Source organism: Vulpes lagopus, chromosome 10 (genome assembly GCF_018345385.1).
Source record: "Vulpes lagopus strain Blue_001 chromosome 10, ASM1834538v1, whole genome shotgun sequence".
NCBI classification, from domain to species: Eukaryota; Metazoa; Chordata; class Mammalia; order Carnivora; family Canidae; genus Vulpes; species Vulpes lagopus.
This window is the reverse complement of record NC_054833.1, coordinates 73908053-73921344: the sequence shown is the minus strand read 5'-3', so window position 1 is coordinate 73921344 and position 13292 is coordinate 73908053. Positions and strand designations below refer to the sequence as shown.

Below are 13292 nucleotides of genomic sequence, written 5' to 3'. Positions count from 1 at the left end.
TATGATTTATCTCCCTATTTACTTATATTGAACATTTACAATATTTCTTACATTTAATCCTATCTAAACTGTTCACTCCCATGATGACAACCAAATCTTGTCACTAAATAATCTCACTTTCAAACAGTAAATATTTCAACCATCAGCTGTATCTTTCCATATCATATCTTCAAATGTGTTCTATTTTATGAAAACATACCATTTTCCCATGTAAAGGAACTCGTATATACTATATTTATCAATTGTATTAGTATCTAGAACTTTACTCTTTGAGTTTCTAAAGACCACTACTGCTAAATCCTTGCTTGGAGGACTGATTAACTGTTCACAGTAGCTAAGACCTATTTTAACCTGAATTCATAGCAATGTGTCCACAAATTAGGACATTATTCCTGTGGGTAAACAGGATTCATTTCATGACAATCCATTTTATAGCCTTATTGTAAAATTCATTACCTTTTAGGGTAATTTTATATAAATGAAGATAAAATGATTAAAGAATATATTTTAGGCTTCTCTCAAATCAAGGTCAAGTTATGGTAAAGTATTCTTCAAGTTATCCTAAGCTAAACAGCTTAGTAAAATTCAGATTTTAAATTTTGAATCCTTATTCTTTTCTTTGTTTTTGTCTTTGTTATGGTTTGTTTCATGTTTTTATTTATGCCCCAGTTAGTTAATATATACTTTAATACCAGTTTCAGGAGTAGAATTTAGATATTCATTACTTATGTATAACACCCAGTGAGCATCATAAGTGCCTCCTTAATATCCATCTCCCATTTAACCCATCTTCCTGCCTACCTCATCCTCAATAATCCTCAGTTTGTTCTCTATTGTTAGGAGTCTGTTTTATGGTTTGCTTCTCTTTTCTTTTTCCATGTTTGTAATTCTTATTTTTAAGTGGCTGACACTCAAATCAAAATGCTCCATTACCTCAATGATTTAGATATTCATATTTATATAATATTTATGTAATATAAGAACTGAGGGATGCCTGGTTGGCTCAGCGGTTGAGTGTCTGCCTTTGGCTCAGGGCGTGATCCTGGAGTTCCAGGACTGAGTCACGAATCAGGCTCCCTGGATGGAGCCTGCTTCTCCCTCTGCTAGGTCTTTGCCTCTCTCTGCGCCTCTCATGAATAAATAAGTAAAATATTAAAAAAAAAATACAAGAACTGAGTAATAAGATCATCGTAAGCCTCCTGTGACAGTTAATTTTATATAACAACTAGGCTATGATGCCCAGTTATTTGACCAAACTAACCTATGTGTTGCTATGAAGGTATTTTTAGAGGTGATTAGCATTTAAATCAGTAGAGTACGGGCACTTTGGTGGCACAGATGGTTAAATGGCTACCTTCAGCTTGGGTCATGACATCAGGTTCCTGGGATCAAGTCCTGGGCTCCCTGATCAGTGGGGACCCTGCTTCTCCCCCTCCCCCCTGCTTGTGATCTCTCTCTCACTATCTCTCACTCTCCCACATAAATAAATAAAAATTTTATAAAAATAAATACATAAATTAGTAAAGCAGACTGACTTCTTCACTACCTTCTCCAACTGGTGGAACTCATCCAATTAGGAGAAGGCCTTAAAAACAAAGACTGAGGTTTCTCAAATAAATAATTCTCAAGACTGCAACAACGAACCCTGCCTGAATTTCCAGTCTGCTGCCCTTTGGAATTCAGACTCAAGACTACAATACCAACTCTTACCTGAACTCCAGCCTGCCCGCTTGCTCTACACATTTCTAATTTGCCAGTCCTCACAATTACATGAGCCAATTCCTTAAAATCAATCAATCTCTCTCTGTGTTTATGTGTGTGCTCCATCCTACTGATCTGGAGAGTCCTGATTAATAGAGCTCCCATTCAAAAAAAAATTTAGGTAGCACCTATAGTGCACACATCCAATACTGTGTTAAGAAATATTACGGTGGGGGCACCTGAGTGGCTCAGCTGGTTAAGTGTCTGCCTTCAGCTCCAGTCATGATCTCAGGGTCCTGGGATCAAGCCCTACATCTGGTTCCCTCTCCAGCAGGGAGTCTGCTTCTCTCTCTGCCCCTCCCCCTATTCATGAGCACTCAATCTCTCTCATAAATAAAAAAGAAAAATTAAGATGAAAAAATAGATAAAATCTTTGCTCTGAAAAGCTTGTGATATTAACAGAGAGACAAGTATACAGACACTACACAAATAAACTTATATATTTAAAATTATTCTCACCTTTATTACAAGAAAAACATCTTGTGAAGGATAAGTAATAGAAAAAATAGCTGATCTTGCCAAAGTGGTAATGGCAGCAGGTGGCACATGGGGACGTAATAATCCTTTCATTTGCTCAGAATTCAGGTCAAAATAAAAGTTTTCTGAAATCTAAAAAAAATTCATTTATTAAATTTAAAATCTGTACATTTTACAAAAATAAAGTACATTCAGTCTTATTATAGATACTACAACATTATACTAACATATAATTTATCATATATTTCAATGACCAATCTTTACATGTCTAAATCAAACCAAAACGAAATATACAAACTATTTGGGAAATATACAAGAAACATATCTAAAGAACTACATTCCTAATATTTTTGACTAGAAATGTAACCTATAATACAGTACACAAAGAAATTATTAAGATGAATTACCTCAAATGGAGTCTTTAAAAAATTATATGAATAATATTTTAGGAGATTGGTTTAGCAAATAACAAGCTGCTAGGGAAGAGTTACACTGCAAAAATCTATAATATATTGATAGCAGAAGTCACTACAAGTACTCAGTTTCTATTATACATTAATTAGGCTTAGAACATAAGTTAAGAAATGCTGGACAAGGAACGCCTGGGTGGCTCAGTCAGTTAAGCATCTGCCTTCAGCTCAGGTCATGATCCCAGGGTCCTGGGTTCAAGCCCTGCATCAGGATAGGATCCCTGCTCAGTGTGGAGCCTGTGCTTCTCCCTTTCCCATGCTCTCTCAAATAAATATATAAAATCTTAAAAAACAAAAAAAAAGAAAGAAAGAAATGCTGTATGAGATGGCCCTCTGAAAAATTCCTAAGCCACCTGGGTGGCTTAGCAGTTGAGTGTCTGCCTTTGGCTCAGGGTCTGATCCCGGAATCCGGGATCGAGTCACCCATCGAGTTCCCTGCAGGGAGCCTACTTCTCCCTCTGCCTCTGTCTCTGCCTATCTTTCTCTGTCTCTCATGAATAAAAAAAAAAAAAAACTCCTAAGAATAAAGATATGAGTAAAACTAAAGCAGTATATAAGACAAAATATTTCAAGCACACATAAATGATCTTTTAGCTTATGAATTTTAAAACTGCATCAACAAAAATTCCTAATGATTCTTATCCTTTATATATTATTTGCTTAAAATACTTTCCTTATATTAGTTTTTCTTAAACTAAAAGAAAGTTGCTTCTGCTACTTGCTTTTGGAACTCTTTCAATCAAACAAAAACTAAGTATCAACTAAACTATTTTATAGTAAGAAAATATTAACCATATCTCAATAAATTAAATTTCTAATTTCTTTTGAAAAGATGTATGTTTCACAATTCACATGAAAAGTGTTACTTATTTATCTTTTAAAACAAATTAAAAACCAATTTCTGAAACCTAGGATTGTGACCAGACTGTGTTCACATAATAGACCCTTACCTTTTTCTTTTCCTTGACATCATATAAAGCCAAACTTGCAAAAATGGGTTCAATTTCAATTTCAAACCTTTAAGAAGAAAGAAAAAAGTTTAACCTTTCTACATCAGTGCTATCCCATCTATGCTACTCCTTCTTTCTGAAACACTTTTCCATGTATAGCTTTCTGTCTAAATCAACCATTACATTACCTAGGTAATCCATATATTCAATGTAAAAAAAAAACTAAGAAAACACGTAAAAAATTTCAGAGGAAAATGGGAGCACACAAAATTCCACCAGATGGAAAGAACCAAAATTAAGTTTCGAGGCCTACACATTCTAGGTTTTTGTCTATGTATAAATGCATGTGGTGAATGGATTTTTTTCTAAAAAAGGTGTGCCACTATATATTTAGTAGTCTGCTTTTTCAACTTATTATTCTATGGATATATATCCCTGCCATACATATTAATCTAACCATGATTTCTAATGCTGGCATAGTAATTTTCATTTTATAAATATGCCAAAATGTACTTTTTTTTAAGATTTTATTTATTTATTCATGAGAGAAGCAGAGACATAGGCAGAGGGAGAAATAGGCTCCATGCATGGAGCATGATGTGGGACTGGATCCCGGGACCCCAGGATCACACCTGGGCCAAAAGCAGACGCTCAACCGCTGAGCCACCCAGGCATCCCACCAAAATGTATTTTAGAACTATAATCCTTAAATTGTGGTATCTAATTTTACTTCTAAGAACAATGATTTACATATAGCAAACATTTAGTAAGTATCTACTGAATGAAATGATATGTAACATTAGGTTAACTAAAACTCTAGAGTGGTGGTTCTCAATAAAGGACAATTTTGCCCCCAATGGGACATTTGGCAATATCTGGAAACATTTCAAACTATCATTACTGGGATCCCTGGGTGGCGCTAACCGCCTGCTTTTGGCCCACGGCGTGATCCTGGAGACCGGGGATCGAATCCCACATCGGGCTCCCGGTGCATGAAGCCTGCTTCTCCCTCTGCCTGTGTCTCTGCCAATCTCTCTCTCTCTGTGTGACTATCATAAATAAAAATAATAATAATAATAAAAGTTAAAAATAAAAAAAATAAACTATCATTACTTAAAAAATAAAATAAATAAATAAAAACTATCATTACTGCAGGTGTATTATTGGTATTTCAGTGAGTAGAGACTAAGCCGATATGGCAAAACATCCTGCACTGTATAGGAGAGACCCTGACAACAAAGAATTATCCAGACAAAAATGTCAATAGTGCTAAAGTTATAAAAACTCTGTTCTACACTGCTCACTTTTTTTTTATTCTAAGAGTATTACCAAAGTCCTTGCCAGAGATGACATACTCACATTGGGTTAAAGGTTTAATGAAGGGTGACTCACAAAGATTTGGACAAGATTTCAGAAGAACAGCTACAAAGAGTACAATTCTCCAGGGACAGCAATAGCAGGGAGTCATTATCAATCCCTGACCTAAAAGAGACCTTGGAAGTGGTAAATCAAAACTTAGAACAGGGACACCTGGGTGGCTCAGCGGTTTAGCGCCTGCCTTTGTCCCAGAGCATGATCCTGGAGTCCTGGGATCAAGTCCCACACCAGGCTCCCCACATGGAGCCTTTTACCTCTGCCTATTTCTCTCATGAATAAATAAAATCTTAAAAAAAAAAAACAAAAAACTTAGAAAAAATAGATAAGGGCCCTTCACAGAGGTGGTCTTGGAAGAAGGAGGCAACCAATCAATATGACCTAGCAGGGAACGAATAAAGGGAAAAAAATACCCCTAATTTCACTCTCTTCTACCCTCTAACTTCCTAATGCCTCTTTTAGCAGAACTCAATGCAGAAGCCAAATAGGAATTTTGGTGATACTGTCTGCACACCTCAACTTCTACAATGCCTACTCTGCAATCTCTGTAACACCTGTTACTGTCACTCTCTCTGACTTTGTGACTTCAGTGGGTATGTGGTATCATACTGGACTTTTAATCTCTTCATATATTTATGACCATATAAGTATTGTCTTTTAAACCATTTTTATATATCTTGTGTGACATCTCTTCATATATTTATGACCATATAAGTATTGTCTTTTAAACCATTTTTATATTTCTTGTGTGACATTTTCCTCATCAATGTATACTCTTTACCATTCTACATATGGATACTTTGTCAAATGAATATATTGAAAATATCTTCTCCCTCTATATGACAGAGAAAGAAAAATACAGAGAAACAGATATCCACCTGTCCTGCCAATTTACTGAAAAGATTACTTTTCCCCACTGTCTATAGAGTTGTCTCCCCCTATCTACAAAAACTATGTTCCAAGACCCCAGCCCCCAGCCATGGATGCCTGAAACCTTGTGGGTAGTCCTGGAATCTACATATACTGTTTTTTCCAATAAATAAACAATTGTGATAATATTTAATTTATACTTTAGATACAGTAAAAGATTAAAAGGAATAGAACAAACAAAATAGAACAAGTACATAATAAAAGGTATGTGAATGTGGTCTCTCTCCCTCAAAATCTTATTGTACTGTACTCATCCTCCTTTTCCTTACGATGAGATGATAAAATGTCAATGTTTAAGTTGAAGTGAGGAGAAGGACATAGGCTACCATGTATTGTCAAAAGGATCATCATCTGCTTCTGGATAGCAACTGACCACTGGTAAATGAATCCATGAATGAGAGGGGACTACTGTAGTACCACTTTAATAGTAAATCAAAAATCCATGAACATATAGGTCTATCTCTAGTTCTATTTCAGGGGATGGTTTATTTAATTATGTGTCATTGCTATACTGTCTTAATTATGTAACTTCACATTAAGTCTTGATACCTAGTTTATAGTGCTTCAAAACTGCACTGCCTCCTTTGACCCTTTTCATTTTCATATAAATCTTAAATTCAGAGCAGCCCAGGTGGCTCAGCACTTTAGTGCCACCTTTAGCCCAGGGCCTGATCCTGGAGGCCCCGGATCAAGTCCCACGTCGGGCTCCCTGCATGGAGCCTGCTTCTCCCTCTGCCTGTGTCTCTGCCTCTCTCTCTGTGTCTCATGAATAAATAAATAAAATATTTTTTAAAAAAAATCTTAAATTCAGACAAAAATAAGCAAAAATGGATCAAATGTAACAGAAAAGTTAACTGCTTATTCAGAAAGTTAGCATCCTATTTTCTAATTTAGCAACATAAAATTCATGTATAACAGTTTTTTCTATGATGTTGTTGGACAGTATTTAAAGATTCATATTGTCAGTATGATGAACAAAGATTGGAAATCTTGAGGAAAAAAAACCACTGTATTTCACATTAAGGAAGGCTCCTCCTGGGGATCCCTGGATGGCTCAGTGGTTTAGTGTCTGCTTTCAGCCCAGGGCGTGATCCTGGGGTCCCCGGATTGAGTCCCACATCAGGCTCCCTGCATGGAGCCTGCTTGTCCCTCTGCCTGTGTCTCTGCTTCTCTCTCTGTGTCTCTCATGAATAAATAAATAAAATCTTAAAAAAAAAAAAAAGAAGGATCTTCCTAATGCATAACAAGGATTTTTTAAAACAGATACATCATTTGATTTTTTTTTTTTTTTAATGTTTCAAAGGCTCTTGCATTATACAAAGGGACGGCCATGTTGCTTTTTTAAAAGTCTTCTCTTTTTCAATGTATACTTCTCATACATTCAGTTTATAATCTGAGTCAAAAGAAATTTTAAAAAGCATACCATACTACTCTCATGCAACAAAACATAACCATGCTTCAGTTTGTCAAGAAATACTATTTAAGCACTTGATATTCAGTGACTACTAAGTTGCAAAAAGGGTTGTTGTTGGTTTTTTTCACTAGAAGTGCTGATTTATTTGAAATGTTGAGAATTCTAAAACATCCTCAAAAAGGTAATTTCTAATTACTCAGAGGCCTATCAAAACACACTACTAACAAAATATTGGCTTATTTCTTTCAGGCTTTCTTTTTTTTATTTTTAATTCCCCTAAGGAGGTGTACTGTTCCTAGGAGTACTATAATACCAGGTGAATGTATGGAGTAGATGGAGCAAACTCCTATTCCATCTCCTACTTCCAAATATCCATTTATATATATTTGGCTAGATGATGTATCAGATATTAAACTGATAAGAACAGATTTTAGTGGAGTATATTTTAACACATTTGCTTTCATACAACTTTCATTATACAGTTTTGAACATTTTATCAACATGTATTGACCTTCTATTATGACTTATGGTCAATTTTGCCTGCTAATAATACTAATAATCTGGAACTACATTTTTGCCTTGGAGTTTTTTGAACCATACAGATACTATGTAAGCTTACGGTTATGAACTCAAGAGGAGTTATTGTCTGGGTTTTTTTTTTTTTTCCTGTTTCATATCTAAGTTTCTCCCTGCTCGAGCCAAAGTCATAAAACACAAAAATCTGCACCACCTAGAATATTACTCCAATAAAATCTGCTGCTGGTAGTTACTTATACAAGAGTCTGTTTCCACCCTGCTTGAGTACCAAGCTCTTTCTCTTATAAAGTCCATTGAAACAGGGTTGGGCAATAGCCCCAATGTAAAAATTTGCTACAAAATGCTTACTCCTATGGAAACATTTCATAGCATTTCTAGGCTCCCAAGAATTCTTAGTTTTCCATCAGCTAACCATGTCCCAGAAGGGTTTCCCTGAATGTCTAGACCATTTTATTGCGGACTCACAGTCTTAATATTAAAAACAATTTTCTCATGCAGGATAAAGGAAGGTTATTATTCTTGAAGAGTAAAATGTAAGAAAACATTTTCAAAAATGTATCAGTTTCTATAATTGATATGTAAAATAAAACTATCATTTCTGACTCTTTCTGAATTCACAATGTGACTAAGTTCTTCCTTACTCTAAACCTGGATTTTTCTTATGATAGAGAAATCATATATATATATATACACACACACTTCTTGGTTAAGAATTTTTAGTAAGAGGGATGCCTGGGTGGCTCAGCAGTTTAGCATCTGCCTTTGGCTCAGGGCGCGATCCTGGAGTCTGGGATCAAGTCTCACATCAGGCTCCCTGCATGGAAGCTGCTTCTCCCTCTGCCTGTGTCTCTGCCTCTCTCTCTCTGTGTCTCTCATGAATAAGTAAATAAAATCTTTAGAAAAAGAAAAGAAAAGAAAACAATGTCTTCCCCAAGAATTTATCAAAAACAAAAAAAAAAGAATTTTTAATAAGAGCTGACCAACTAAAACTAAGGGACACAAAATGATGTGAAAAACCATTCTATATTTTACTTAAGGGAGAAATAACAAATTTATAACCTTATTAGTCAGTAAGTTCACAAGTATAAAACCACAATGAGATACCTCACCTCCACTATAATTAAAAAAAGATTAAAAATGTTGGCAAAAATCAGACAAGTTAGAAATGCTATACTTGATACTGGGAATATAAAATTGTGCAGCTGCTTTGGAAAATAGCCTGGCAGTTCCTCCAAAATTTAACCATGGAGTTACCAAATCAACCACAATTCTAATAATAGGCATATACCCAAGAAAAATGAAAACATATCCTCACACCAAAACCTGTATGCAAATGTCCTAGCAATATGATGTAACAACTAAAAAGTGGAAACAACCCAAATGTTCACAACTGATGAATGGATAAACAAAATATTTTGTATCCATCAAGTCAAATATCAATCAGCCACAAAAAGAAGTACTGATACATGCTACAACAAAGAGACACCCTTAAAACATTATACTAAGTGAAAGAAGCCAAACAAAAAGAAACATAAATTGTATGATTCCATTATTGGGAAATGATCAAAATAAACAAATCTATATAGACATAAAAGAGATAAGTAGTTGCTGAGGACTGAAAGAATTGGGGGGAAAAGTGAAAAGTAATGGATATGGGATTTTTGAGGGGGATGATGAAAATATTCTAAAACTGACGGTGATGCTGCTGCACAAATCTGTGATTATATTAAAACCCACTGAATTGAACACGGAGTGAACTGGGTGAATCCCCTGGTGAACTCTGCAGGATGTACTTTGGGTAAACTGCATAATATGTGACTATAATTCAATAAAGCTATTATTTTTTAAAAAGTGGAAACAACACATGCTCATCAACTAATAAATAAACAAAATGCACTGTATTCATGGTATAGTATTATTAGCTATATAAAAGAATTAAGTATTGACATATACTACAAAATAAACCATGAAAACATTACACTATGTGAAAGAAGCCAGACATAAAGGGCCAAATATTACATAATTCCATGTATATGAATTATACAGAATAGGTAAACTTAAAGAAACCTAAAACAAATTGTTGTCAGGGGCTGAGAGAACAGGGAGTGACCACTATGGATACTTTAATGAACTGAATTGTGTCTCCTGAGAATTTATATGTTGCAGCCCTAATCCCCCATTTGACTACATTTAGAGATAGAGCCTTCAAGTAGGTAATTAAGGTTAAATGAGACAATAAGGCTGAGACTGTAAGCCAAAAAGACTGGTATCTTTATAAAAAAGAGAAAAAGATACCAGCACCTCTCTTCTCCTCGTGTAGGAACAAAGAAAAAGCTATGTGAGGGTACAACAAGGTGGCCATCTGCAAAGCAAGAGGCTAGGCTTTGAGAGAGCCAGGAAGGTGAAAGGAAACTGAGTCCCTGCCCTTAATGAGACAGCACAACAAATAGTCCCTCAGATATTTTTTTTTTTTTAATGACTTACTGGTTATCTATTTCTGGTGTCTACAGGAGGGGGATTTGTTTACTCATCTCAGACCATGTGCTAGAGGTGCAGGGATGACTAGGAGACCTCTCCAGGAACAAAGAAGCTGGTGGGTGCAATTTCCCTCTCCAACCCCCCAGTCTACATACCTACTGGAACCAGCACAACGCAAACTCAGCACCTAACTTGCTAAAAGTGCACTGTGCCTCTTCATTCTCCTAGACCTCCCCCCTACAATATACCCTTGACTAGAACCCATCCAAAGCAGTGCCACAAGTCTGGCAGTGTGCACACAACCCCAACAGGCACCAGCACCACTCCAAAGTGACTGCTACCCTGAAGAAAGGGAAACATAATTACAATAGCAGTCAAATGGCACCAGACAACTGGTCTGACTGCAAGCCTGTGGCACCAGACAGCTGGTGGCACCAGACAGCTGGCACCAGACAGCTGTGGCACCAGACAGCTGGTCTGACTGTGGCACCAGACAGCTGGCACCAGACAGCTGGTCTGACTGCAAGCCTCATCCACCAATGAAAGCTTCTCAGGGGAAACACAGGGAAATTGCCCTGCAGTTCAGTGCTACTACATCTCTGCCAAATGCCTGGTCCTATTCAACCTAAGCCCAAGGCGCAGCCCCAAACTGGCCCACTAAAAACATAGGAACCAAACCCTGCCTACAACAAGCAATAAGAGCAGCTGTAGATGACTGGACTGAAGGCAAAAGCAGCTCAGCCATGATAGCAGGATGCATGCATCACACATAGAAGACCCCCTGAATCACTGGATTCTGGTGAACAGTGGACATTACACCACAGGGACCTACAGGACCTCTTCTTCATAAGGCTGCTAGTTTCAAGAGCAGGAAGCGTAGCTGATTTTCCTAACACAGAGACATACACAGAGAGTTAGATAAAATGAGGAAACAGAGGAATATGTCCCAAATTAAAAAACAAGACAGGGCAGCCTGGGTGGCTCAACAGTTTAGCGCCGCCTTCGGCCCAGGGTGTGATCCTGGAGACCTGGGATCGAGTCCCACATTGGGCTCCCTGCATGGAGCCTGCTTCTCCCTCTGCCTGTGTCTCTGCCTCTCTCTCTCTGTGTGTCTCTCATGAATAAATAAATAAAATCTTAAAAAAAAAGACAAAATTACAGCAAGAGAACTAAACAAAACTTATATAAATAACATGCCCAATTGAGAATTTAAAGAAATAGTCATAAAGATACTCATGGGACTGGAGAAAAGAGGAGATGATCTCAGGGAGACATTCAACAAAGAAAAAGAAAACAAAACAAAACAAAATAAAACAAAAAATCAGAGATGAAGAACATAGTAAGTGAAATTAAAAATACACCAGACAGAATACATGGCAGAAAACAAGAAGCAGAAGAGATCAGTGACCTGGAGGACAGAGTAATGGAAAGCAATCAAGCTGAATAGAAGAGGGGGAAAAAATTGTAAAAAATGAAAAATGACTTATAGAATTCAGTGATATCATAAAGTGTAGTAACATTCATATCATAAGTGTCCCAGAAGAATAGAGAGGAAAGGGGGCAGAAAACTTGTTTGAAGGAATAATAGCTGAAACCTTCCCAAATCTGGGGAAGGAAATAGAAATTCAGACTGAGGAGGCACAGAGAGCTCCTAGCTATATCAACCCAAGGAAGTCCACACCAAGACACATAGTAATTGAAATGGCAAAAGGTAGTGACAGAGAATTCTAAAAGCAGCAAGAGAAAACAATTACATACCAGGAAAATCCCATAAGGCTATCAACTGATTCTTCAGCAGAAACTTTGTAGGCCAGGGACACCTGGGTGGCTCAGCAATTGAGCAGCTGCCTTTGGCTCAGGGTGTGATCCCAGGGTCCTGGGATCAAGTCCTGCATCAGGCTCTTCACGGGAAGCCTGCTTCTCCCTCTGCCTGTGTCTCTGCCTTCTCTCTGTGTCTCTCATGAATAAATTTAAAAAAACTTAAAAAAAAAAAAAAAAAGAGGGATGCCTGGGTGGCTCAGCGGTTTAGCACCTGCTTTTAAGCCCAGGGCATGATTCTGGAGTCCCAGGATCGAGTTCCACATTGGGTTCCCTGCATGGAGCCTGCTTCTCCCTCTGCCTATGTCTTTGCCCCTCTCTCTTTCTCTCTGTCTCTCATGAATAAATAAATAAAATATTTTATAAATAAATAAATGAAAGAAACAAACAAACAAACAAACTTTGGAGGCCAGAAGGGAATAGCATGATATATTCAAAGTGCTGAAACAAAAAAAAAACCCTGTAGCCAAGAACACTTTACCCAGCAAGTCTATCTTTCAGAAGAGAATGAGGGTAAAGAGACAAAAGTTAAAAGAATTCATGACCAATAACTACTAAACTAGCCCTATGAGATATGTTAAAGGTGATTCTTTGAGTGGAAAGGAAAGACCATAAGCAGGAGAAAAGTAGGAAGCACAAAAGCAGTGAAATTCAGTGTATCTGTAAAAGTAAGTCAAGGGACTGACAAAGATGTATGGTATGACACCATACACCTAAAAAGGGGGGGGAGGAGCGTGTAAAGAATGGGTTCAAACTTAAGCAGCCATCAACTTAATATAGACTGCTTATGGATAAGATGTTACACACAAACTTAATTGTAACCACAAACTCAAAACCAGTAATAGAAATGTAAGATATAAAAAGAAAGGAATCCAAGTATATCACTAAAGAAAGCCAGAAAATCATGAAAGAAGTGAGCAAGCAGAGAGGCGGGGTGGCTCAATTAGTTATGCAACCAACTCATGATTTTGGCTCAGGTCGTGACCTCAGGTCATGAGATCAAGCCTCCTGTCAGGCTCTGTATTAGCATGGAGTTTGCTTGAGATTCTCTCTTTCCCCCTCTGTCCCTCCCCTCACTCATGC

General features: G+C 37.1%; 1 protein-coding gene and 1 non-coding gene across 10 annotated transcripts in view; both read right to left on the bottom strand.

Annotated features, from left to right (window-relative positions):
- DOCK7 (dedicator of cytokinesis 7) overlaps positions 1–13292 on the bottom strand; it is a 220919-nt gene that overhangs the window by 165495 nt on the left and 42132 nt on the right. For all 9 annotated transcript variants that reach the window (XM_041769969.1, XM_041769970.1, XM_041769971.1 and 6 more), the window contains exons 8-9: positions 3659–3725; positions 2221–2370 (exon numbers count right to left, since the gene is read on the bottom strand). In XM_041769969.1, the coding sequence (XP_041625903.1) occupies positions 2221–2370; positions 3659–3725 (217 nt within the window). The remainder of the gene's footprint in view (positions 1–2220; positions 2371–3658; positions 3726–13292) is intronic.
- Positions 7656–7848, bottom strand: LOC121501071. The gene has a single exon (XR_005990510.1). It is a non-coding gene; the product is annotated as a U2 spliceosomal RNA (small nuclear RNA).